At 44.6% G+C, this 25,256-nt stretch overlaps 1 protein-coding gene and 1 non-coding gene across 3 annotated transcripts in view; both read left to right on the top strand.

Moving 5' to 3' along the window:
• Window positions 1-24,380, top strand: part of EXD1 (exonuclease 3'-5' domain containing 1) — a 28,511-nt gene extending 4,131 nt beyond the window's left edge. For both annotated transcript variants that reach the window (XM_040968942.1, XM_040968943.1), the window contains 10 exons: window positions 3,008-3,076; window positions 5,249-5,306; window positions 5,571-5,698; window positions 7,165-7,223; window positions 10,444-10,530; window positions 15,167-15,271; window positions 15,625-15,705; window positions 18,142-18,285; window positions 20,358-20,549; window positions 23,175-24,380. In XM_040968942.1, the coding sequence (XP_040824876.1) occupies window positions 3,008-3,076; window positions 5,249-5,306; window positions 5,571-5,698; window positions 7,165-7,223; window positions 10,444-10,530; window positions 15,167-15,271; window positions 15,625-15,705; window positions 18,142-18,285; window positions 20,358-20,549; window positions 23,175-23,840 (1,589 nt within the window). In that variant the 3' untranslated portion in view covers window positions 23,841-24,380. The remainder of the gene's footprint in view (window positions 1-3,007; window positions 3,077-5,248; window positions 5,307-5,570; window positions 5,699-7,164; window positions 7,224-10,443; window positions 10,531-15,166; window positions 15,272-15,624; window positions 15,706-18,141; window positions 18,286-20,357; window positions 20,550-23,174) is intronic.
• Window positions 12,788-12,894, top strand: LOC121149534. The gene has a single exon (XR_005882692.1). It is a non-coding gene; the product is annotated as a U6 spliceosomal RNA (small nuclear RNA).
• Window positions 24,381-25,256: the final 876 nt, after the last annotated feature.

Raw genomic sequence — 25,256 nt, 5'->3', positions numbered from 1 at the left:
ATTTTGGTGTACCTTAACACAGATTTATATAGTTAACATAGTAAGTTAAGTATATCATATATCCTTTTGTTTAGCACCATAACAATTATTTTCTTATGTTTAATTTAGGAGTGGGTGCTGTGGCATAGCAGCTTAAGACCTGTAATGCCACTGACCCCTATGGGCACTGATTGGAATCCCAGCCACTCCAGTTCTAATCCAGTTCCCTGTTAATGTGCCTCGGAAAACGGAGGATGGCCCAAGTCTTTGAGCCCCTATCAGCCATGTGGGAGAGCCAGAAGAAGTGCCGGCTCCTGGCTTCAGCTTGACCCAACCCTAGCTGTTGTGGCCACTTCAGAATTGAACCAGTAGATTGAAGATCTCGCTCCATCTCTCTATAACTCTGACTTTCAAACAAATAAATAAAGCTTTACTGAAAAAAAAAAAAAAAGAAAAACTGTAATTAATATAAACAAAAAGGTTTAAAAAGTTTTATACTTGGAGTTAGAGTTTTTTCTTAAGAATATTTCCCAAAAATAAAATTATTGGGGTAGTTGTGAGTAATTTACTTATGGGTTTTTTAAAAATTTTTTTTTTTGAAAGAGAAAGTTCTCATCTGCTGTTTCATTCACCAGATGCCCAGAGCAGCTGTGGCAGGGCCAGAAGCCAGAGCTGGTAGCCAGAATACCACCCAGGTTTCCACATCAGAGCCAGGAAGCCAATTACCTGAGCCTTCATTGTATCCCAGAGTCCACATTAGCAGGAAACAGGAGTTAAGGTCTAGAAACAAATATTGAACCCAACCATTCCAGAGTGAAATAACAGATATCTATTTTTTTAAGATTTATTTTTATTGGAAAGTCAGATATACAGAGAAGAGGACAGAGAGGAAGATCTTCTGTCCATTGATTCACTCCCCAAGTGGCCGCAATGGCCAGAGCTGAACTGATCTGAAGCCAGGAGCCAGGAGTTGCTTCCGGGTCTCCCACACGGATACAGGGGCCCAAGGCTTTGGGCCATCCTTGACTGCTTTCCTAGGCCACAAACAGGGAGCTAGATGGAAAGCAGAGCTGCTTGGTCACAGACTGGCACCCATATGGGATCCCGGGCCACAAGGCAAGGACTTTAGCCACTAGGCTACCGCCCCAGGCCCAATAACAGACATTTTAATTAGCACCTTAACCACTCAGCCAAATGTTCAGCCCAATTTTAAGTGTTTGATAACCATTTCTAAATAAATTATCAAAGTGTTCTGTCTTTTTATTTTGTTACTAGTAGTAAGTTAATTAATCCAGTATTGAATTTTACAATTTTTTGTTTATCATTAATTTTATGCTGATTGTATAGATAAAAATGATGTTCATTTTGGTATGTTTAAAAAATATTCCTGGGGCCACCTCTGTGGTGTATCCTGTGAAGCTGCCATCTGCAGTGTGCTAGCATCCGATATGGGCATCGGCTTGATTTCCAACTGCTCCACTTCCAGTGTAGCTCCCTGTTAATGCTCAACCAGGTCAAAGCAGGAGCCTCCATGGAGTGCTGTCCAGCTGTCCCAGTTAGGTGGTTGGGGAGCCAGGCACTTATGCCATCATCTGCTCCCTCTCGGGATGTATTAGCAGTTGAATCAGAGGTGGAGTAGCCAGGACCTGAATCTCATTAACCTAATAAGGAATTAGGCATCCCAAGTGGTGGCTTAACTTGCCATGCCACCACGCCTGCCCCTGGGAAGTGGGTATGGTCATTCAAGGAGTACAGAGATTGAAGGGGACCATCAGTGTGGGAGGGGCAGGCAGAGCGAGTTGAGCCAGCCAGGGCAACTGGAGCTGACAAATCTGCGAGTTGGTGAGACCATGGTTACAGGAATGACTGTCAAAGTCGCTAAGGCCTATTACTGGCAGTGTATGCCCTTGAGCTAGTTGTTCAATCTTTCTGAACCTCAGATTTTTCCATTGTAGAGATAAGGAAATGCCTATCTCATTATGTTACTAGAGAATGGAGGTAGGTAAATAGCATAGGGCCTGGCTCAGAGTGGGTGCTCCCTGGGGTAAATAGGTGATTGGTAGATAAGTGGAAAACTTTTACTGGATTCCACAGATAGATAACTGTTGATCTTTGACCTCAGTAAAAATATATTCAGTGGGGGTACAGTGTAGTGGCTCAGTGGCTAAAGCTTCATCTTGCACACACTGGAATCCCATATGGGCTCCAGTTCGTGTCTCAACTGCTCCACTTCCCATCCAGCTCCCTGTATGTGGCCTGGGAGAGCTGTGGAGGATTGTCCAAAGCCTTGGACCCCTGCATGCACATGAGAGACTTGGAAGAAGCCCCTGACTTTGGATCAGCTTGACTCCAGCCATGGCGGCCGCTTAGGGAGTGAAACAGTGGATGGAAGATCTTTCCGTCTCTCTGTAAATTTGCCTTTCCAATAAAAAAAATCATATATATACATATATGATAATCAAATATATATATATAATGTATGTTCAGTGGAATAGTAAGAGTGGAACTCAGTTGTTTGGATTGCTGACAGATATGAAAATGGCTAATAAATTTTCATATAGAAAAGTGACAGCATATTGCACATGTGACATCTAAACCTCTCCTAACTACTTTACCTTCTCACAAGAGGGTCCTGTGTTTGGCTAGGAGTTGTATCGTTGTTCCTGATATTTTTGTGCGTGTGGCATAACATGAAACTGGGTATGGACTCTAGAAGTAATCAGCTGTTAGAGTTTCTTTCTGGAGTTAGGTGGAGTAAAAATAAACAGAAATATAGTAATAGTTAATCCTTGGCTCCTAAAGCCATAGAACACTCTTGAGGGATGTTTAAATTTAGTGTACGCCTTTTCCATTTGCAGTGTGTCTTGGACTAAGTTGGGTTCCACTCTGTCTTCTGTACTACTGGGTTCACCGCTTGTAGCTTTATAATTTATTGTTGTCCACTCACCACTTGAGAAAATATTTTGGGGATTTTTAAGAAAGATTGAAGCACTTTTGAAGGACATGCTTTTTTTTTTTTTTTTAACAGTGAAGAATGTCGAGACTGGTCGAAGTGTCCCAGGAGTGAAGATGTTCTTTGGGCATGAGATTGTGAATGGTGAGTTTCATCTTCCTGAATGCTGGTGTTCACGTTTACACTGGTAATTAATTTCACTCCTTTGCCTCATTCCAATATGTAAGCTAATGTGAGAAGTAGACTTGCTTTGCCTATTGCATCTTCAGACCTTTGAAGTTGGCTGCTGAGAAGCTGCTGTTCTCTGAGCCGTGTCTGTGGGTGCTCTGTGAGCAGCACAAGCTTGCACAGTTGTGGTCATCTTGGGTTCACTCTTTGAGATATGCCAATGCCCACCCTGGGAGACGGAGGTTAGAGCAGGCAGAGTTAGGAACCTGGCCGGGAAGGAATAGTCTTGCAAACAAGTTAAACACTGCGGTCCTTAGGTCCTTATCTTTAACCTTGGAGCCAAATATCTCCAAATCCACAATGTTTGGGGAAATGTAAGGCAACCATGAAATGAGATACCATTCCTATCATACAACACTTCAGAGGGGCTGGGCAGCGCTGTGTGAGGCCACACTTTGCTTCAGGGGAATGGTAGGTAATCAGTGTAAGTGAATGAAGGTCAGGTTTCATCACCAGAGGAGTTCAAAGTTTTGGTCATCAGGATTTGGGAATTGCAGGAAGCAGCTGTAATTCTGTTTTTCTACCTGCAAAAGCTTTGTAGAAGAGTCACCTGAAAGAACAGCTATTAAAGCTCCTCTAATCACTGTGCTGCAGACTGAGTGAATAGGATGTGAGAAAGGGGTTGGGAGCAAGAACAGATTTTGCTCTCCAGGACTCAGACTCTGTCTTTTTTTGGCGCCCCGGGAAAAGTAAAGATGAGTAAGGGATGGAAGGTGAGAAGGGAGCACTGAGACCTCTTAGGGCTCGGTGCTTCTCGCTGTCAGGACAGAGCTGAGGCAAGGAAAGAGCGCCAGGACACACGATTACTTCTGCTTGAAAGATTGCTTTGTTTTTAAGAAAACTAGAAATTAGGAGATGAAAGTCTCACCAAGTTAATGACTGTCAATCCAGATTCATATCATGTTTGACAAATCTGGACCCTTCCTTCCTGGGACTGTCCTTTCTCACTGAGTATGGTGCCATGTAAGTGCTATTTATCCCTGAAGCCCCTGTTTACAGTAGTAGTGATTGTGAGGATAGCAGTGGAATTCTTAGTTGTTTGGACTGTTGGCCTTTGCAGTTGACTAGATCTAGGGACTGGAGCAAAGTTAGGCCATGGGTGGGCGCGCAGAGAGAAGCAGAGGAATCAGCCTGCCACCTCTAACTCAGAAGATGGGCACCTCACAGTCTGTGTCATCTGTCTGAACACAGGGAGCTCTCATCTGCACCAAGTTTCTTTCCCAGGCCTTGGCCTTTTCCGCACCTGCTTTGCCCTGTGACCCAATTCACCAATGGTGGAATCTCCCCAAAACATACCTTGAAGAATTATCAAGAAGGATAATAATGGCTAATCATCACTTTTACTGAATCTCATTTTTCCATGTCCCAAACTTAGTATTTGTAGATGGTACAGAAAGTGGAAAAAGACATCTGAAATAATAATGACCCCCTGAAAGGTTTTTTCTTCAAAAAGTACTGGAATGTGTTTGAAAAGTACCACAGTCTACTTCACAGAATCTAAGGTGCTGTTATTATAAAACACATCATTACTTTTTCACCTTAAGAAAAAATTGCCAATTAGACTGTTATGTAGGTTTATTATAAATCATATCCAGTTTCAGTATTTAAAATGTGCATGTTAGAATCAAATACATTATTTTCTTGTTCTCTCTACAGAATTATGGTAAAAAAAAAAAAAAGATTCCAGAGTCTTCATAGAATGTTTCCCTCACAATTCTTTTTTTTTTTTTTTTTTTAAGATTTATTTATTTTGAGGACCAGTGCATTGGCTCAACTGGCTAATGCTCCACTTTCCTGCGCCAGCATCCCATATGGGCACTGGTTCATATCTCAGCTGCTCCACTTCTACCTTCATTGAGAATCATAAATAACCAAGGAGCTATTTAGGGACACAATTTCAGGAGTTTTCAGTACTTTGGATACTCTTTTCTGCTCTGGTTCTTGCCAGCCAGTGACAGTCTCAGTGGGCTACCATATCATTTCCAATTGCTGTGTACAGTATAAAGTCACACTCAGTGTATGGAGAGGGGGGTGGCTATTGCTTTTAGATTAGAAGTTCTATTGGAAATCATTTGATTATTTTTACAGTGGAACTACTGGATGAAGTAGAACAAGGAGCAGTGAGAGAAAAGACATCTTCTGTCAGGTATGATGCAATAATTATCTGAGTTATGGTGTCTCCCAAGTGTACACATTAGTGTAGAAAGCTTAATTCCAAAAACTTAGCAAGTGAGTAGTGATGTTTTCTTTTACCGTTAGATAACGTCCTCACCTCAGTGTAGGCAGTGAATGGATGGCCCACTACTTGAGGGACTACCACAGTCCTTATCTTTAACGTATGGCAGAATCAGTATATGGCATCAGCCACAAAGGATAAGTTCATCTGGGTGTTCTGTTGTTGTAGGGATAGTCTAAATATGGAAAGAACAAGTGTGGATAAAATGCAAGATGAAGACCTCAATGTGTGTGAGCCTGCTTCTCCTGATTCTGGACCCCCGCCCATGACCTTGTTGAACAACCTGAAGTACAACCCATCAGGTGAATAGGGACTGAATTATATAGACTGCTAGTATTGTGGTTCAGAACTCTTTAGAGGTAGCAAAACTCTGATTCAAGAATCTGTAATGGAATACTAGGCAGGCTGGCTTAGTTTTGTTTTTTGTTATTTTTTTATGATGTTTACATAGTTGATTAGGGTGGGAAGGATTGAGGGTTATGGGAAAGTAAGTAAGACCATTGTTTCCAAATTTTCTTTTTCTTCTTCCTGTATCTGGGGAAGCCAGCTTAGGTTTTATTGCTGAAACAAAATGTCTGAGGAATCCTGCTTATAAAGAAAAAGAGAATTGTTTGGGCCCATGTTTCTGGAGGTTTACAATACAAGATTGGGCTATCCCCACTCATCAGGCCTCTGCTGACAGGGTCTCAAGGCTGGGCATCCCATGATGAGAAACAGGGAGTATAGTGGTCTGTTTTTGTCTGTCTATGTCTATGTGGTCCTCTTCTTTTTAAAAATGATTTATTTTATTTATTTGAAAGCCAGAGTTACAGAGAGAGAGACGCTGGTTCGCTACCTAAGTAGTCACAGCAGCCAGAGCTGGGCTAGTCCAAAGTCAGGAGCTTCTTCCATGTCTCCCATATGACTGAGGGGCCCATGCACTCAGGCTGTCTTCTGCTGCTTTCCCAGGCACATTAGCAGGCAGCTGGATCAGAAGTGAAGCATCCAGGAACTGAACCAGTGTCCACATGGGATGCTGGCACTCCAGGTGGTGACTTCATGTGCTACACTATGACACCAGTCCTTTTAAGAGGCATCTTAACCACTATGCCAAATACCAGTTCCCCCAAGCTCATGTTTTTCTTTTAAAAAGTTCATGTCTTGGGTAGGCATTTAGCCTAAAGTTAAGACATCACATCCCACATTAGAGGACCAGGGTTCTATACGTGCCTCTGGCTCCAGCTGTCTGCTGAAGCAGACCAGGGAGGCAGCAGAGATGCCTCAGGCAACTGGAATCCTGCCATGTACGTGGGACACCTGGCCTGAGCGCCTAAATTTTATTTGGAAGTGAACCAGAGAAAGGGATTCTCTCCCTCTTCCTCTCCTCTTCCCCTTCCCTCCCTCCCTCTTTCCCCCTTTTTTCCTCCCTTCTCCATTTCCCCTCTCTCTGTCTCCCTCCTCTCTCAGATAAATAATGTTTAAAGTGGACATCTTGAAGCACTCGAGACATAAACTCATGTGGGGTGAAACATTGTTGAGCTATCACAAGAAATGACTAAACAGTTCATTTTGTAAGGATATCATTGTGGGGCTTCTGTTTATTTCCAGTTGACGCACAGGTTACAAATTAGTGTACACTGTGGAATAAACTGGTGCAACTAAGAAAATAGCATAAGCCATTTGATTAGTAATATAGGAGGAGTTTATGAATATCACCACAATTAATGGGAGAGCTCTCCTGTTGCAAAAGCTGAAAAATATATTTCATACCATTGTCTTTCCTTTGTAGAGGAAGAGGAGGTGACATACACAGTTATTGATCAGTTTCAGCAAAAATTTGGTGCTGCAGTAAGTATCATGCAGTCTTGTCTGTGTTAAGGTATCATGTCTATGTCCCATACATCTCTTTTAAGATCATTGATGTTTTCTCTCTCATTCCAACAAAATATTTAATAATGTGATATTTATTTTGAGGCAATTTTGAGCAGTTTGTACTTTTTAACTACTGTGAATAATGGTACAGTTACCATTCATGTTCAAGTTCTTGTGATCATATATTCCTTTTATTAAGGATTTCTTTTTATTATTTATTTATATTTATTCTTATTGGAAAAACAGATTTGCAAACAGGAGAGAAAAAGATCTTCCATTTGCTGATTCACTTCCCAAGTGGCCACAATAGCCGAACCTAAGCTGATCTGAAGCCAGGAGCCAGGAGCTTTTTCCAAGTCTCCCTCACTGGTGCAGGGTCTCAAGGGTTTAGGCTGTCCTCTCCTGTTTTCCCAGGCCAAAAGCAGGGCGCAGCATGGGAAGCAGGGCCACCAGGACACAAACTGGCACCCATATGGGATCCCAGCACTTGCAAGGTGAGGATTTAACCACTAGGCCATCGTGCCGGGCCCAAGCATTTATTTCTTTATTTCAAAAGCAGAGTTACACAGAGAGAGAGACAAACAGACAGAGGTCTTCCATACAGTGATTCGCTGTCACATGGGCACAGAGACCAAGGCAATTGGACCGTCTTGGGGTGCTTTCCCAGGTGCAATAGTAGGGAGCAGGGTAAACACATGTTTTTCTTGGATGAGATACCCAAGAGTGAAATTGCTGGATGAGATGATAACTCTATATCTAACTGAGGAATTGTTGGACCATTTTCCATTGTTGCTATACCGTTTTAATTCCTCCCACAGGATGTGAAAACTCCAGTTTCTCCAGATCTTTGCCACCACTTGTTTTCAAATATTTTTTGTTAATTTTTATTAGAAAGGCAGATTTATGGGGACAAGGAGAGACAGAGAAATACCTTCCATCCACTGGTTCACTCCCCGAATGGCTGCAATGATGAAAACTGAGCCAATCCCAAGTTAGGAGTGTTTTCCAGGTATCCCATGTGGGTGCAGAAGCCGAAGGTCTTGGGCTGTCCTCTGCTGCTTTCCCAGGCCATAAGCAGGTAGTGGGATGGGAAGTGGAGCAACCGGGACAAGAACCGGCTTCCATATGGGATGTTGGCACTGCAGGCAGAGGATTAGCTAATTGAGCTATTATGCCAATTCGTTATTAATTGTCTTTATTATAGCCATTCCAGTGGGTATAAACGATCTCATTATACCCTTGCTTTGTGCTTCCCTAATGCCTAATGATATTGAACATCTTTCTATGTGATTGTTGCCCAGTTGTGTAGCCTTTCTGGAGAAATGCATAATTAGATCAATTGTTCATTTTTAAATTAAGTCAAAATAATTTCTTTTATCATTGAATTATAAAAATCCTTTAGGGTTATAAATGGGCTAAGCCTATGGGGTAATGGGTTAAGCTACTACCTGAAATGCCGGCATCCCATATGAGTGCCAGTTCAGATCCCAGCTGCTTCACCTTTGACTCAGCTCCCTGGTGGATTGGGTCCCTGCACGCATGTGGAGTACCTGGATAAAGCTCCTTGCACCTGTCTTGGGCTTGGCGCAGCCTCAGCAGTTGCAGTCATTTGAGGAATGAACCAATGGATGAAGATTCTCTGTCTCTCTCTCTACTTCTTTTTCTACATCCCTCTAACTCTGTCTTTCAATAAATAAAAAAAATATGTTTTTAACATTGGTGCAGGTTTTAACATATCTGCAGGTCTATTTTTAAAAATGTGATGGGTCTGGCGCGATAATGTAGCAGTTTAAGTCCTTGCCTTGCACTCCCAGAATTCCATATGGTCGCCAGTTCTAATCCCGGTGGCCCGCTTCCCATCCAGCTCCCTGCTTGTGACCTGGGAAAGCAGTTGAGGATGGCCCAAAGCCTTGCCACCCTGCACCCGTATGGGAGACCTGGAAGAGTTCCTGGCTCCTGGCTTCAGATTGGCTAAGCTCCAGCCATTGCGGTCACTTGGGGAGTGTACCATCGGAAGGAAAATCTTCCTCTCTGTCTCTCCTCCTCTCTGTATATCTGCCTTTCCAATAAAAATAAATAAATCTTGAAAAAAAGTGTGACAATAACAAATTAACAAAAATAAGAACTTTTACTATACAAAATTGGAGAGAGGTGCTTTTAATTATTACCCACATGGAAATACCTGCATAGTTTTTGCTGCTTCTTCTGAAAGCCTTTTGTTGCTGATCTAGGATTAAACTGGAATTCACTTTGCTCTTCTCATTGAGAGGAGATATTCAGAATGTAGAACATTTTATGCTAATACAAGATTTTGTACCAATGCAAATTACTGTGCCCTACAATTCTCAAGTAATTTAAAGCTAGTATTATGCAGATATTTCATGGATGATGGGTTAAGGATTCAGAATTATATATTTTGTGTGTGAGACCTGGAGGAAGCTCAGGAGCTTCCTGACTTCAGAGTCCTGGCTTTACTCCACTTCTCGTCCCAGTCTCTGCTTGTGTCCTGGAAAAGCAGTAGAGGATGGCTCAAATCCTTGTGACCCTGCATCCATGTGGGAGACCTAGAAAAGGTTCCTGGCTCCTGGCTTCAGATCAGCACAGCTCCGGCCATTGTGGCCACTTGGGGAGTAAAACATCAGACAGAAGATCTTCCTCTCTGTAAATCTGCCTTTGCATTAAAAATTAAAACAATAAATCTTAAAAAAAAAAGAGAGATGAGTAAGTTCCTGAGAACTTGTTTGTTTTGCTGAGAACATTGTTTGTTTTGAGTAATTCAGTGAGTGCAAGGTTAGAGGGACTGTGGCGTCCTGTGTTTATCTTGCTGAACAGTGGACATTATGATAATTATCCACTACTTATGCGCTCTAGTTTCTGTGCGGAATCACATCAAAGGTAAGAACACATTCTAAATACTGACAGTGCTGATAAGAAGTCCCGGAGTTTGCTATTCTTACTAACGTTTATGGTATGAGTGATTAGTTTCCAGTTGTGGAATTTTTCACTAGAAGTAAAGAGAATCAAAGTGTTCAGTGGTGATTGATATGTGTGTGTGAACAAGAAATATGAAATATTGGTGAGATATGGTTCATTTTTAAAATATCTACTTTGGCTGCCACCGGCCGTTTGACCTGTGCTGCTCATAGCGTTACGATGCCAGTGACGGTCACCTGCAGCTTCGTCCATTTCTTACCAGATGCTGCATATCAAGAAGCAGACTGTCCTGAGTGTGGCAGTGGCAGGGGCGAACGTGTGTCGTCATGGGAAGCTGTGCTGGCTACAGGTGAAAGCATTTTTTTATTTTATTGGTGACATGATTAGAGATTTGCTGATTTATTTATTTGTTTTTTAAAATATATTTTGAGAGACAGGCTCACAGATGATAGCTGGCATTTACTGTCTCATTTCTTCTTATTGAGTTTTTTTTTAATTTATTTATTTTTATTGAAAACCCAGATGTATAGAGAGGAGGAGAGACAGAGAGAAAGATCTTCCATCCATTGATTCACTCCCCAAATGGCTGCAACAGCCAGAGCTGAGCCAATTCGAAGCCAGGAGCCAGGAGCTTCTTCTAGGTCTCCCATGTGTATGCAGGGTCCCAAGGCTTTCAACTGCCCTCGACTGCTCTCCCAGGTCACAAGCAGGGAGCTGGATGGGAAGCGGGGCTGCTGGGATTAGAACTGGCGCCCATATGGAATGCTGGTGCGTGCAAGGCGAGGACTTTAAGCCACTAGGCTACTGCACTGGGCCCTACTATCTCATTTCTTAAATGCCTACAAAAACCCACAGGGCCCCAGTGAAGGCAAAAGCTGAGAATCTGATCCAGGTTTCTCACTGGGCAGCAGGGTCCCAGTGACCAAGCCAATCCCCCTTCTGCCTCTGCAAGGTGCATATTAGCAGGTAGCTGGAACTGGGAACAGAACAGGGACTCAAACCTAAGCCCTCTGAAGTAGAATGCCGATGGCCCATGCATTGTCATAACCACTGGGCCAAATACCTGCCCCTCCATTTATTTATTTTTTCTTTTATTCATACCCCACAAATGGCTTTTAATCCTCTTTTCTGTCACCTCAGTGTCATTGCTTTGTAAATTTCTTGGATTGTTGTTCTCCTTTTTCTTAAAATGATACAAACTTGAAGCTTTAAAATAAACACCAAAGGAAGTAGCCTTTCCTCCATTTGCCTACTGCCTTCTCACCTCTTCAACAGTTCCAGAAAGGCTGTTGGGGAGACAGACATGCAGCATTCAGGACTGTGATAAACGTAGGCAGTTATGAAATAAGCTGAACTTTGCTTCTGAGAGATGTCACATTCATTTGTTTTTAGAGAGAATTGACTTTTAGTACAGTTCCAATTCATATTTTCAGTGATATTAACAATTTCCAAAATGTTAAAGTAATTTCAATTGAACCTTCAGTGGCAATGCGTATACACTGTATTTATTAGTATGGCAAATGTAAGAAAGAAATTGGGCCCTGGTTATAAAATGCAGCATCTTTTTCAGATTCTCTTGGCTAAACTTTCTCCTTTTCGAAGGAAAAACTTTTCTTTTTACAAGGAAAAGATTTCCTACCTATAGGCTACTGCCTAGGTTAATTTGTAACTAGGCAATTATTACACTGCTGGGAGAAAAGCAGCCACTAGCTGCGGGCATTCTGGGCCCAGTTACTGGGCCCAGATTTATGTTAATGCCAAATTTGTGTTAACTATGTAACTATACCAGTATTATGCCAGCATAATTGCTTATTATTATTATTTCTTAAGATATATGAAAAAGGCAGGGAATGCCAGGCTGAGACATGTCCCTGCAGCCTCCTGTCAGAGGAGAGGTGCAAACTGCCAGGGGAGGGGGTCTGGGAACATATTGGAGTGAGAGCAGCTGAGATCATGTTTGACAGGGGAGGAATGACTTCTGGAGTCTTCCAAGGACTGGGCCACTGCACTCGCAGGTAGGCGAGGAAACTGAGATGGAGCAGTTTAAGGGGGAAAATCAGAGGGCATGCCAGAGTCAGGACATGGCACCCACCCACGTGGAGAACTGGACTGGGCTAAATACCATAGCCCTTGGCCCACTGGTACACGCAAAAGCTAGGACTAGGAGACGTGCCTGATGGGGCTAGGATGCAGTACCCACTCACGAGTGTCAGATTAGGGAGTTGACTGTGTCAGGTTGGGCACAGCACCCGCCAGAATGAGAGAGAACCTGATCTGGGGGCAAATTCTGGTGGTCTTGTCTCTATGGGACTGCAGAACCTGTTGGTTCACTCAGAGAGTGTGGGTGGTGATGGATTGAGCCAGGTTGGACTATGGAACTCACCTGACAGTCACAGCAGCCAGGGCTGGGAAGAGAGCTGGGCTATGTCAGGCTCTTGCACCCACTGACCATGCCAGGCAGGGCCGCGGCACCTGCCAGTACACATGAGATTCAGGGCTGGGAGAGGCGAGAGTGGGCTTAGTAGGGGAACTTAGGTAAGTACCCTCCTGGTCAAAACTGGGATGATGACTGGCCAGGCCAGGCTGGATCATAGAACTCACCTGATTTGCTCACTTCGGCAGCAAATACACTAAAATTGGAATGATACAGAGCAGATTAGCATGGACCCTGCACAAAGATGACACGCAAATTCGTGAAGCGTTCCATATTTTTTGTAAAACAGCAATAAGGTAGAGGAATCCACCATTGGGGGAAGGTCCGGGGAGGGGTTGGGGGATCCCCAGAGCCTATGAAACTGTGTCACATAATGCAATGTTATTAATAAAAAATATATATATTACAAAAAAATCCCCCAAAAACAGAAAACAAAACAAAACAAAAAAAGAACTCACCTGACACAAACCCACCTGACACTCATGGGGGCTGAGGCTAGCAGGAGACTCAGTAAGGCCAGGCAACAGCACCCATTGGCAGATGCAAAGGCCAGGACTGAGGGTAGGCCATGTCAAGCAGGGCCACTGCATCCACCAACATGCATGAAATCCAGGGCTAAGAGCAAGCCTGGCAGGAGAAATTGGGGAATTTCCCTGCTAGGCCACAGCTGCCACTGGAAAGCACAAGAGCCAGGGCTGGGGACACGCCGAGCCAGGCAAGGCTGTAGTACTCTTCAGCGTTTGTGTGGGCCAGGGCTGGGTCTAGGCTGGGCTGGGCCAGGCTGCAGCACTCATTGACATGTACAGAGCCAGGATAGGGTGTGGGCTGCGCCTGGCTGGGCTAAACTGCAACACCCACCAGCAAAAGCTGACACTGTGGGAAGAACATGCCAGGCTGGGTGTGAGTACCTGCCAGTATCTGCAAAACTGGGAATGAGCCTGGTAGGGGAACACTGAGAATTCCCCTGCTGAGCTGTAGCTCCCTCTGGTGGTCGTGAAAGCTAGGGCTGTGGGTAGACCAGGCTGTGCAAGGCTGTAGCACCCATCAGCATTCATATGAGCTGGGCGTGAGGGCAAACCTGACTGGGCAGTGCTCCAGCACCTGCTGGCACGCATGAGAACCAGAATGTTGCTTTCGGATCTGTGAATGCACTAAGGTGCACTTTGTCAACCAGTAGACCTTGGAAAGATTTTTCTCAACACTAATAAAACCAACAACGTCTCTCAGAACTATCAAAATCACTCAAGTAAAAATGCCCTCGGAATGGCCTTCCCCACATTGGGGTCTCTAATGACCCATTAAATGACTGTCCCCCAACCAGGGTAGTGAAGTAGCTTGACAGCAAGGAGTGACCCCCTCCCATGTCTCCCCTAAGGACACAGGAGTAAAAAAACAAGTATTTGTGCCCCTGCCTTCCTCAATACCTGATCTCCCCATCCTAATTGTAGGCCCACATGAGTGTGCGTCCTTCTCAATTACGTAAACAGTATTAAAAAGAAAATGAAATATTGGGTTTTAGCGCAATGGCTCAGTTGGCTAAATCCTCATCTTGTAAGTGCTGGGATCCCGTATGGGTGCCAGTTTGTGTCCTAGCTGCTCCATTTCCCATACAGCTCCTTCCTTGAGACCTGGAAAAGCAATGGAGGATTGGCCAAAGCCTTGGGACCCTGCGTTCTTGTGGGAGAACTGGGAAAAGTTCCTGACTCCTGGCTTCAGATCAGCTCAGCTTCAATGTTGCGGCCATTTGAGGAGTGAACCAGCAAGTGGAAGATCCTTGTTTCTCCTTCTCTCTGTAAATCTAATCTGCCTCTCCAATTAAAATAAATAAATCTTTTAAAAATATATTTAAGGGCCCGGCGCGGTGGCGCAAGTGGTTAAACGTCCTCGCCTTGCACGCCCGGGATCCCATATGGGCGCCGGTTCTAATCCCGGCAGCCCCGCTTCCCTTCCAGCTCCCTGCCTGTGGCCTGGGAAAGCAGTCGAGGACAGCCCAAAGCTTTGGGAACCTGCACCCGCGTGGGAGACCCGGAAGAGGCTCCTGGCTTCGGATCGGCATAGTATCGGCCCGTTGCGCTCACTTGGGGAGTGAATCATCGGACGGAAGATCTTCCTCTCTGTCTCTCCTCTCTGTATATCCGCCTTTCCAATAAAAAAATAATAAAAATAAATCTTTAAAAAAATATATATTTAAAAAAGAAAGGACTTCTGTCTTCTGTTGGTTTCACAAAGATATCCTTTGTTGCCACCTCAAAGACTTGAGCTGGAGGTTGTCTTCCCTAGCTTTGTCTATTGCCTTCCATTTACCAGGAATTTCTTCTTTCTTTCCAGATGGAAGAACTCTCTCTCTCTCTCTCTCTGTAACTCTGACTTGACATAAACAAATAAATCTCTAAAAAAGTAATTTAAGCTTGATTTCCCCAAAACTTGTTGAATGCCTATGATTTCCATAATGGTGAACATTTTGCCACCTGTATTTTATTCCTGGTCTTCATGTTACCTTCTTTGGTTCTTCATTAGTGTCTTATATGTACGTTTGAATGCTGTGTTGTAGGTGGCCTCAAATAGCCAAGTTTACTTATTTGACATTTTCCTTTTGGGACGTCGAGCTTTTAACAATGGGCTTAAGATGATATTGGAAGACAAGAGAATTTTAAAGGCAAGTGTGTATGCATCTCTACTTCCAGATCAAAGATGGGCTTCCAATGTAAATGTTAACTATATCTTAATAATAGGCTGCTTGTTTCTCTGCCATGTCTGTGCCTGCAATGATGGACATATGACTGTTTATGAAGAACAATACTATAGTAATAATATAGGGGAACTCAGTGGGGTGGGGGAGGGAACTTAGAGAGGGAGAAGGGAAATCCCAGGGCCTATGGAACTGTATCATAAAATGATAATAATAAAAAAGTAAAAAAAATAAAAATAAGGCAAGTGTGTACACTGATTGCTTATCAGTAAGATGAGCAACCCAATTCTAATAATTGTCTCCATCTTCTGCTTGTTCAGGTTATCCATGACTGTCGTTGGCTCTCTGATTGCCTCTCTCATCAGTATGGAATTATGCTGAATAATGTCTTTGATACTCAGGTATTTAAGGGAAACATTGAAGTGAAATCATGTGCATAGCTCCTGCAGGAAACAGGCCTTATCTGCTGAGTGTTTAAGCGCCTTGCTGGTGCTGCTGCCTCATCTCTGCCCCCTTCTCTTGTGAGATGTTAGTACAGCGTGTGGGAATGTTTAGTGAACTCCAGAAACACTGCAGAAAATTATTTGCTTTTCTTTAGGCCTGCACTTTCCTCACATTGCTCCAAGACTTGTAAATGAGAAACAACCTCCATATTCCATAGCATTCAAAAGCTTGAGCCATTGGGAAATCATTCAGAAGTCTGACCTGGGAGGCTTGGTATGCCACGAGCAAGCATAAGTCTGCCTCTAGTGCTAAAGCTCTGGCATTCAGGTTCCCTTCCAGCTCCCTGTTTGTGGCCTGGAAAGGTGGTGGAGGGTAGCCTAACGCCTTGGGATCCTGTACCCATGTGGGGGAACCAGGGAAACCTTCTGGCTCCTGGCTTCAGATCAGCTTGGCTCTGGTCATTGTAGCCACTTGGGGGATGAACTGGTGGGTGGAGGATCTTTCTCTCTGTTTATCCTTGGGTGTGTATCTGCCTTTCCAAAAGAAGTAAGTAAATCTTAAAAAACAAAAACAAAAACAAAAAATGAGTGGGATCCGGGGGCAGTGCCACAGTAGGCTAAGCCTCCACCTGTGGCTCTGGTATCCTTTATGGGCACCAGTTCGAGTCCCAGCTGCTCTACTTCTGATTTAGCTCCCTGCTTATGACTTGAAAAAGCAGCAAAGGATGTCCCCCGTCCTTGGGACCCTGCACCCATGTGGGAGATCCAGAAGAAGCTTCTGGCTCCTGGCTTCAGATATGTCTAGCTCCACTGTTGCTCCACTGTTTCTATCTGTGAATACAAAATATCTATCTCTCTCTTTTTCTCTCTTCTCTGTAACTCTGCCTTTGAAATAAAAATATTTTTAAAAGAAGGTAAGAATCCTAAGACACAAAAGAAGCAAAAGAGAAAGTAGACAAAGATACATTAAAGTAGGGTACCTAGTGCTGGCATTGTGGCACAGCGGCGTAACTGCCCCCTGTGATGCTAACTCCCTGTACTGGAGTGTGCATTTGAGTTCCGGCTCTTCTACTTGTGATGTAGCTTCCTGCTCATGCACTTGGAAGGCAGTGGATGAAAGCCCAATTACTTCGGTCCCTGCCATTCATGTAGGAGATCCAGATGGTGGAATTCTGGGCTCTGGCTGAAGCCTGTCCCAACCTTGGGTATTACAGCTATTGGGGAGTGAATCGGAGAGTCGTCACACTTTTCTCTTTCTCTCTGTCACTCTGCCTTTCAAAAACATTATATATAATATACATATATATGTTGGATGGAATTCACCAATGATGTCACTATTCTAGGCTTAGATTAGAGTTTTTTTTCTTTTTGTTTTTAAAGTTGGGTGACCTATTTCTTTTAGTTTTTTAAAAAGGTTTATTTATTTTTATTTTTTGTTATTATTGTTATAATCTTTACATAGTTGATTAGGGCACAAAGGGTCAAGGGCTACAGGAAAGTGGGTAAGGCTATTGTTTCCACATTTTTTTCCTGTGTCTGGAGTAAGGGGTAGATAAAGGGAGAAGCCCCATCCAGCCTCCCACCCATCTCAGGTCCCTGATGTGGGGCATGCTCCGAGGGTCCTGCTCAAGTGGTTTTGATAGTTCAACAGTTCTGAATTGCTGCCAATCTCACCATTCCAGTCAGCGATGAAATCGCTGCAAAATCTATTGGCTGACATAATCCACCCTGCAGTCTCTGTTTGCCCAGATATTCACTGCCAATACATGGCTGGGGTAGTTGATTGATTTGTTCTGTCCTCCGTCCTCTGTTGGTGGTGCCAGGTGTCCTCTGCGGGTTCCGATGGACTGCCATATCCTCCATGTGAACCTGGATATGCTGTCCACTGTTCCATCTGAGTCTCTGAGGAGGTTTAACAAGATTTATTTGTTTTTATTTTAACGGCAGAGTTTACAGAGGGAGAGATTGAGGTCTTCCATCTGCTGGCTCACTCCCCAAATAGCCGCATCAACTGGAACTGGGCCAGTCTAAAGCCAGGAGCCAGAAGCTTTCTCCAGGTCTCCCACATGGGTGGCAGGGCCCAATTACTTGTGCCATCATTCACTGTTTTGCCAGGTGCATGAGCTGGATCAGAAGTGGCATAGTCAGGACTCAAATTAGTACCCTTATAGGACTCCAGCATCACGTGTGGCAACTCAACCTGCTGCGCAACAACACTGGCCCCTCTTTTTCCATTTCAAATGTGCTAATTTTTTTATCGGTCACATGAACTCTTGGAGAAAATTATATTTAAAGACATTCCTATAAATACGCTTCTACCTCACAAAAGCTTTCTACACATACCATGTACTTGACTGGATTGGCTTTTTATTTTTATTTTTTTAAATATCACAGGTAGCAGATGTCCTTCAGTTCTCCATGGAAACAGGTGGCTTTCTTCCAAACTGCATCAGTACTCTGCAAGAGAGCTTAATCAGATACCTTAAGGTAGTCCCTAAGCATCTCTCCTTTCTAGAAGAGAAACAAAAATTGATTCAGGTGAGTGATAAAGGATGCCTCATTTGACCTTGACTTCTCCAAGTGTTTTCAGAGTAGCATTGCCAGCCTTCTATGTAGAAAAATGAAACTGCTATGGCAGAGAACCAGCACCAGCCCTCTAGTTACTCAAGAGGGGAACAGTTTGTTATGGTCTCAAGTAAAAGTCAAGATTCTCAATTAAGGGCCCAGCGTGGTGGCCTAGTGGCTAAGGTCCTCGCCTTGCATGCCCCAGGATCCCATATGGGCACCAGTTCTAATCCCAGCAGCTCCACTTCCCATTCAACTCCCTGCCTGTGACCTGGGAAAGCAGTTGAGGATGGCCCAAAGCTTTGGGACCCTGAGCCCGCGTGGGAGACCTAGAAGAATTTCCTGGCTCCTGGCTTCGAATTGGCGCAGCACAGGCCTTTGTGGTCACTAGGGGAGTGAAAAGATCTTCCTCTCTTTGTCTCCTCCTCTCTGTATATCTGACTTTGCAATGGAAATAAAATAGATCTTTTTAAAAAAGTAATAAGTCTTTTAAAAAATGCAAAAAACCAAAACATAAAAAAAAATCCTCAATTAAAAATTAAAATGTAAGCTTGGCCCAGGTATGTGGCTCGGTGCGTTAAGCATCCATGTGGATCACCTGCACCTCACACCTAAGTGAATGGTTCATGTCCGACTACTCTCTGCTTCCAATCCAGCTTCCTGCTCATGCACTCTGTAGGCAGCAGATGATGGTCCAAGTGCTTTTGTGTCTGCCATGCAAGTGGAAGACCCAGCTGGAGTTCCAGGTCCTGTATCAGTGTGGACAACCTCCAAGCTATTCTGGGCATTTGGGGCAAGAACCAATATAGAATTTCTCTTTCTCCCTGTTTCTGTCCCTTATTGTTTACATAAGTAAATAAATATTTTTTAAAGTTTGTGAAATATATCCTCGAGTTAAGATAAGGAGAATTTTTTGTGGGAACATGGATTATAGTGGCAGTGGGACCAAAATCATCCCAGTTATTTCTCCTAAAGCAAAGGAATTTTCTTTAGCTCCTAATATCCTTGCTTGCAAACTTAGATGATGACAGTGTTGGCTCCAGCTTTGGTGACATACTCAAGTCTCCTGCCGCCAGCTGTAAGTGGAAAGTTCTAATTACACTACCTACTCATCACTACTTTCTCCATTTTGTACACACTGTGTACGCAGACATGCGTATACATGTTTACTCGCAAGACTAGCAGTAAGGTAAATGTAGGGGTGGACATTTGACTCAGCAGTGAGGACCCCCAAATCCCATATAAGAGTGCCTGGATTCAAGAAACCCCACCCCTTCTAATTCCAGCTTCCTGCTAACATCCTAGAAGATGAGCTCAATTCATCGAGTCCCTGCCATCCACATGGAAGACAGGGATTGAGTTTTGGGCTTCTGGCTTGGACCCGGCTCAGGCTTGGCTGTTGTGGGTTTAGACTCAGCAGATGGAAGCTCTCAGTCACTCTGTCTCTGTGGTTCCACTCCATGTCAGCCTGCCTTCTCAATAAATAGATGATTTCAAAAACAAACAAACAAACAAACAAAAAACCCCACAACCTAGTGTGAGATCCGGAAGATCTAATGTGGGGCAGGCATTGTGGTGTAGTGGAGAGGGTTCAAGCACAATGTGGGATGCCTACATTCTGTATTGGAGTACTTGGTTCTAGTCCAAGCTAATCTATTTCCCACCCACCATCCTGCCAGTGCTCATTCTGGAAGGCAGCAAATGATGAGTCAAGTACTTGGTTCTCTCTGCCCATGTAGGAAACCCAGATGGAGCTTCTGGTGCCTGGCTTTGGCTTAGTCCAGCCCTGGCTGCTGTCGCAGACATATGAGAAATGAAAACATCGCTTCTCGGCCTTTGGCTGAGACCAAGAGAAGTGAAAACAGCTCTCTCTCTCTTTCTGTTTTTTTGCATCTGAAATAAATAAGCATTTATTTTTAAATACCATGAAAGTAAAGGTAATAAAAGAAGAAAGTGAAGTATCTTAAATTAAGCAACACTTAGTACAGTTGTTTTCTTGAAAGTTTTGCTATACTATTCAGAGTAAATTAATGTGGTGTCTCCAGGAAAATCCAGATGTGTGGTTCACCCGCCCTCTTTCACCCTTTTTACTGAAAATCTTGGCCCTGGAAGCCACCTACCTGCTACGCCTTCGCCTGGTGCTGCTGGACGAGATGATGTCTGACCTCACCACCCTGGTGGACAGTTACCTCAACACCTACCGCGAGGGCTCGGCCGACCGTCTCGGGGGCACAGCGGTACGTGGAACTCAGTGTGTGTGTGTGCACATGTGCGTGCCTTTGGGGCCTCCATCATAGGGCCCACTTTTCACAGCCTCTGTAACCTTCTTTTAAAAAGATATATATATATATATGTGTGTGTGTGTGTGTGTATATATATATATATATAAAATTTATTGGAAAGTCAGATATACAGAGGGGAGGAGAGACAGGAAGATTTTCCATCCATTGATTCACTCCCCAAGTGGCCACAATGGCCGGAGCTGTGCCAAAACAGAGCCTCTTCCAGGTCTCCAATGCAGGGCAGAGTCCCAAGGCTTTGGGCCATCCTCAACTGCTTTCCCAGGCCACAAGTGGGGAGCTGGATGGGAAGCAGAGCCAGTGGGATTAGAACCAGCACCCATATGGGATCCCGGTGCTTTAGCCATTAGGCTACCGTGCCAGCCCCAGCCTCTGTAACTTTCACAGCTGATTTGGCAGGAAATCTCTGTAGGTGCTACAATTTGAGCTTCCTCCATCCCCATCCCCTTGAGTACCTTCTCACACTATTCTTGTTTCCAGGAGATATTTCCATCTAAGAATGGGTAAATTTAACAATACACTAGTTCTTTTTCTGCTGCTGTAATAATGTAGGAAAACTATAGATTCCGGGTCCAATATTGTAATCTAGTGAATTAAGCTGCCACCTGCCATGCCAGTCCTATGTGGGCTCCAGTTCATGCCAAGCTGCTGCACTTCCAAACCTACTCCCTGCTGATGGTATGGGAAAAGTTGCAAGGGGTAGCTCAGGTATTTAAGGCCCTGCCTCCCATGTGGGAGACCCAGATGCAGCTCCTGGCTCCTGGCTTCAGGCCAGCTGACCATTGCAGCCACCTGGAGAGTGAACCAGCAGATGCAAGATCTGTCTCGCCACTCTGTAATTCTCACTTTCTTTTTTTAAGGTTTATTTAGTTTATTGGAAAGGCAGATGTACAGAGAGGAGGAGACACAGAGAGAAAGATCTTCTGTCTGTCCAATGATTCACTCCCCAAGTGGTCACAATGGCCGGTGCTGCGCCAATCCAAAGCCAGGAGCCAGGAACTTCCTCCAGGTCTCCCACGCGGGTGCAGGGTCCCAAGGCTTTGGGCCATCCTCAACTGCTTTCCCAGGCTACAAGCAGGGAGCTGGATGGGAAATAGAGCAGCCAGGATTAGAACTGGCGTCCACATGGGATCCTGGTTCATTCAAGGCAAGGACCTTAACCATTATGCTGTTGAGTTGGGCCCTGTAATGTTCACCTACAAAATGAATAAATAAATCTTGATGATAAGAAACAGAGAGAGAAGGAAAAATATCTGTCTCAAACTCTGCTCTTCAATTCTTTTAAAAGATTTATTTATTTGTTGTTTGAAAGACAAATTTACAGAGAGACAGAAAGATCTTCCATCCACTGATGCATTCCCCAAATGGCTGCAATGGCCAGAGCTGAGGCGATCCAAAGCCAGGAGCCACAAGCTTCTTTCGGATCTCCCACATGTGTACATGCCTAAGGGCTCTTGCCATCCTCCCTTGCTTTCCCATGTCATAAGCAGGGGTCTGGATCAGAAGTACAGCAGTACCCAGCGCAGTGGTTCAATTGACTAATCTTCCTCTTGGAATCACCTGGATCCCTTATAGGCATTGATTAGTGTCCCAGCCACTCCACTTCCCATCCAGCTCTGCTTGTGGCCTGGAAACGCAGCAAAGCCTTGGAACCCTGTACCCACGTGGGAGACCTTGGATGTTGCCTTCAGATTAGCTTAGCTCTAGCCACTGTGGTCATCTGGGAGTCAACCAGTGGATGGAAGATCTTTCTGTCTCTCCTTCTCTGTGTAAATCCGACTTTGCAATAAAAATAAATAAATCTTTTAAAGAAGAAGTGGAGGGCCCAGCTCGGTGGCGCAGTGGTTAAGGTCCTTGCCTTGCACGCCCAGGATCCCATATGGGCACCGGTTCTAATCCCGGCAGCCCCGCTTCCCATCCAGCTCCCTGCCTGTGGCCTGGGAAAGCGGTCGAGGACAGCCCAAAGCTTTGGGACCCTGCACCCGCGTGGGAGACCCGGAAGAGGCTCCTGGCTTCTGATTGGTGCAGCACCGGCCATTGCGCTCACTTGGGGAGTGAATCATCGGACGGAAGATCTTCCTCTCTGTCTCTCCTCTCTGTATATCCGCCTTTCCAATAAAAATAAAATAAATCTTAAAAAAAAAAAAAAGAAGAAGAAGTGGAGCAGCCAGGATATGGATTGCTGCCTGTATGGGATGCCAGCACTGTAAAACTGAGGATTTTTTAGCCACCAAGTCAGGCCCCAGAAATCTTTTCTTTTTTAAACTGTCTTAAACTTAAGGAGTTTGTGCTGAGAAATAAAATGTATGTTTTTATCTTTTCATTTTTCATAAACTGTTTGAAATTCTCATGTATGCTCAACACAATTGTGTTGACTGTCTTGAAAATATTTAAATTGCTAGAAAAATAGCGCTATTCTATATGCAGACACTTGGGGGTGCTAGAGGCACACATGTGAACGTTCCCTCCATCCCTGAGTGCCAGCAGTTACACTGGAAGTGACTCTGAAAGCACATTCCCAATTTCTGTTGTAGCAAACGTGTGTTGGTTTTCTGTCCTTAGCCCACGTGTATGGAGCTGCCCGAGGAGCTGCTGCAGCTCAAGGACTTTCAGAAGCAGCGCCAAGAAAGAGCTGCCAAGGAATACAGTGTGAACGCCCGGGGCCTCCTGGTACGGAGCCCTCTCCAGGCCAAGGAGCCTGCTGCAGAGACAACTGGCAGGGAGGAACAGGTCCAAGGCCTCGTGCTCTGTAAAAACTCGAGAACCAACAAAGCTCTAAGTTTCATATCTCGTCAATCTCATCAAGAAACAAATTTGTTGAAAGTTGAGAGTATGAGTAAAGAAACAACGAAACCTCAGCATGTGCCTCCTCAAAGGGAAGGGGGCTGGGAAGCTCCTCACACCCAGCTCCATTGCTCGGAGCCCATGGGCTCCGAGAAGCAGAGAGCAGCTCAGCAAGACCCACGTGGGGGGTCCGTGCGCAAGGCCCAGGCCACTTCCCTGAAAGAGGAGATTGAACAGTTGTTGCAGATGATGGAGATCCAGAAAGGCCATGCGTGCACGAAGCAAGCTGTGGCAGGATCCTCTCTCCCGCCTCAAGTGGCATGCCCAGGGTCGCCAGAGCACGGCAGCCATCCCACCACAGGAGCTGAGCTGCCCGCCTTCCCTCCCTGCCCTGCCTTGGAGAGGGCTGACTCCTGGACCAACCTATCCCCACATCTATCCTGAAGATTCAGTTTGTTCTCCAAGCTCCCAGGGCGGCTCACATCCTGGCTGCCAAAAGGCCTCCCCCATGCTTACACTGGAGTGTGCTTAAGTCAGATTGTATCCTCTGGCTAACCCCCTGCCTTCCTGGTATTAGGATTAAGATGGGAATTAATAAGTTAAATAACAGAAGATTTCTGATTATGTCACTGGGTGGAAATGTTCCTAGTGGCCAGAGTGAATTATTTCTAAGAATTTGGATTTACGGTAAAGAGGACTTACAGAGGAAGGTGAAAAAACCCAACGAAAAACCATAGGTTTCGTATTAGAGAAAACTTTGTAATTTAAAAGGGTTTTTTTTTTTGGCTTTTAGATTGATTTGAAAGGAGAGGGGGAAATCAATAAAATTGTGCTGTAAATTTGAAAAAATCAGCACCTAACAAACTGTACCAGAACTCTTTTCCTTTGTGAAAGTCTGATCTTTATGCTTGGGTTTGGAATGTTTCCGTGTCTGATATCTCAGATAGCCTCTCCATGTTCAGGTCTCTTGTTTAACTTTTAGAAGGTTTTTCTGTTCTCTCACCAGCAGGGGGACCCCGGGCTGCTTTGTGCCTTAGTCTAGGAGGCTGTGTCAGCTCTGACTGGTGTATGGGCCTGGGGTTGGAGTTCTTTCCTTAGCAAAAGGAAAGCAGCTTGTGCAGAGCTTTGGTTGTTGCTGTTGAATATTTGCAACTCACATATTTGCGTGTGACTGTGTGTAAAATAACCAATAAACTGTTTTAGCATGAGACTCACTCTTTTGATCGGGCCAGGATAGGAAGTGTTTAGAATAGGTCTACATGTCTAGATCAAGACTCTGGTTTATAAAACTATGACTTGGGGACCAGCATTGGCAGGCAGCTATGCTCACCACTATACCACCAACGCCTACGGGGAACCAGCATTGACCAGCATCCCCTGGAGCCCCTTTTCAAGTCCTGGCTCCACTTCCCATCTAGCTCCCTGCTTGTGGCTTGGGAAAGCAGCAGAAGACGGCCCAAAGTCTTGGGGCCCTGCACCCATGTGAGAGACCCAGAAGAAGCCCCTGGCACCTGCCTCAGCCTGTCTCAGCCGTGGCTATTCAGGGCATTTAGAGAGTGAAACTACAAATTGAAGACCTCTGTCCTTTTTGCTCTCTTTATATATAAATAAAATCTTTATTTTTAAAAAAGAACAAAAACCATATGTGGAGTTTTGCACCAAAATTAACTATTTATTCAAAAGGTAGAATTAGAGAGAGAACTTTTCTGTCTGCTGATTCACTCCCCAAAAAGCTGTAATGGCCAGAGCTGAGTCAGGCCAGAGCCAAGAGCCAGGAGCTTCTTCATCTGGGCAACCCATGTAGGGGCAAGTGCCCAGACACTTGGATCACCTTCTGTTACTTTTCCCAGGCACATCAGC

The sequence above is a fragment of the Ochotona curzoniae genome, unplaced genomic scaffold (genome assembly GCF_017591425.1).
Source record: "Ochotona curzoniae isolate NIBS_2020 unplaced genomic scaffold, NIBS_Ocur_1.0 scaffold_4701, whole genome shotgun sequence".
In the NCBI taxonomy this organism is placed as follows: domain Eukaryota; kingdom Metazoa; phylum Chordata; class Mammalia; order Lagomorpha; family Ochotonidae; genus Ochotona; species Ochotona curzoniae.
Note: the sequence above shows the minus strand (reverse complement) of the source record. Positions and strands in the feature narration are given on the sequence as shown.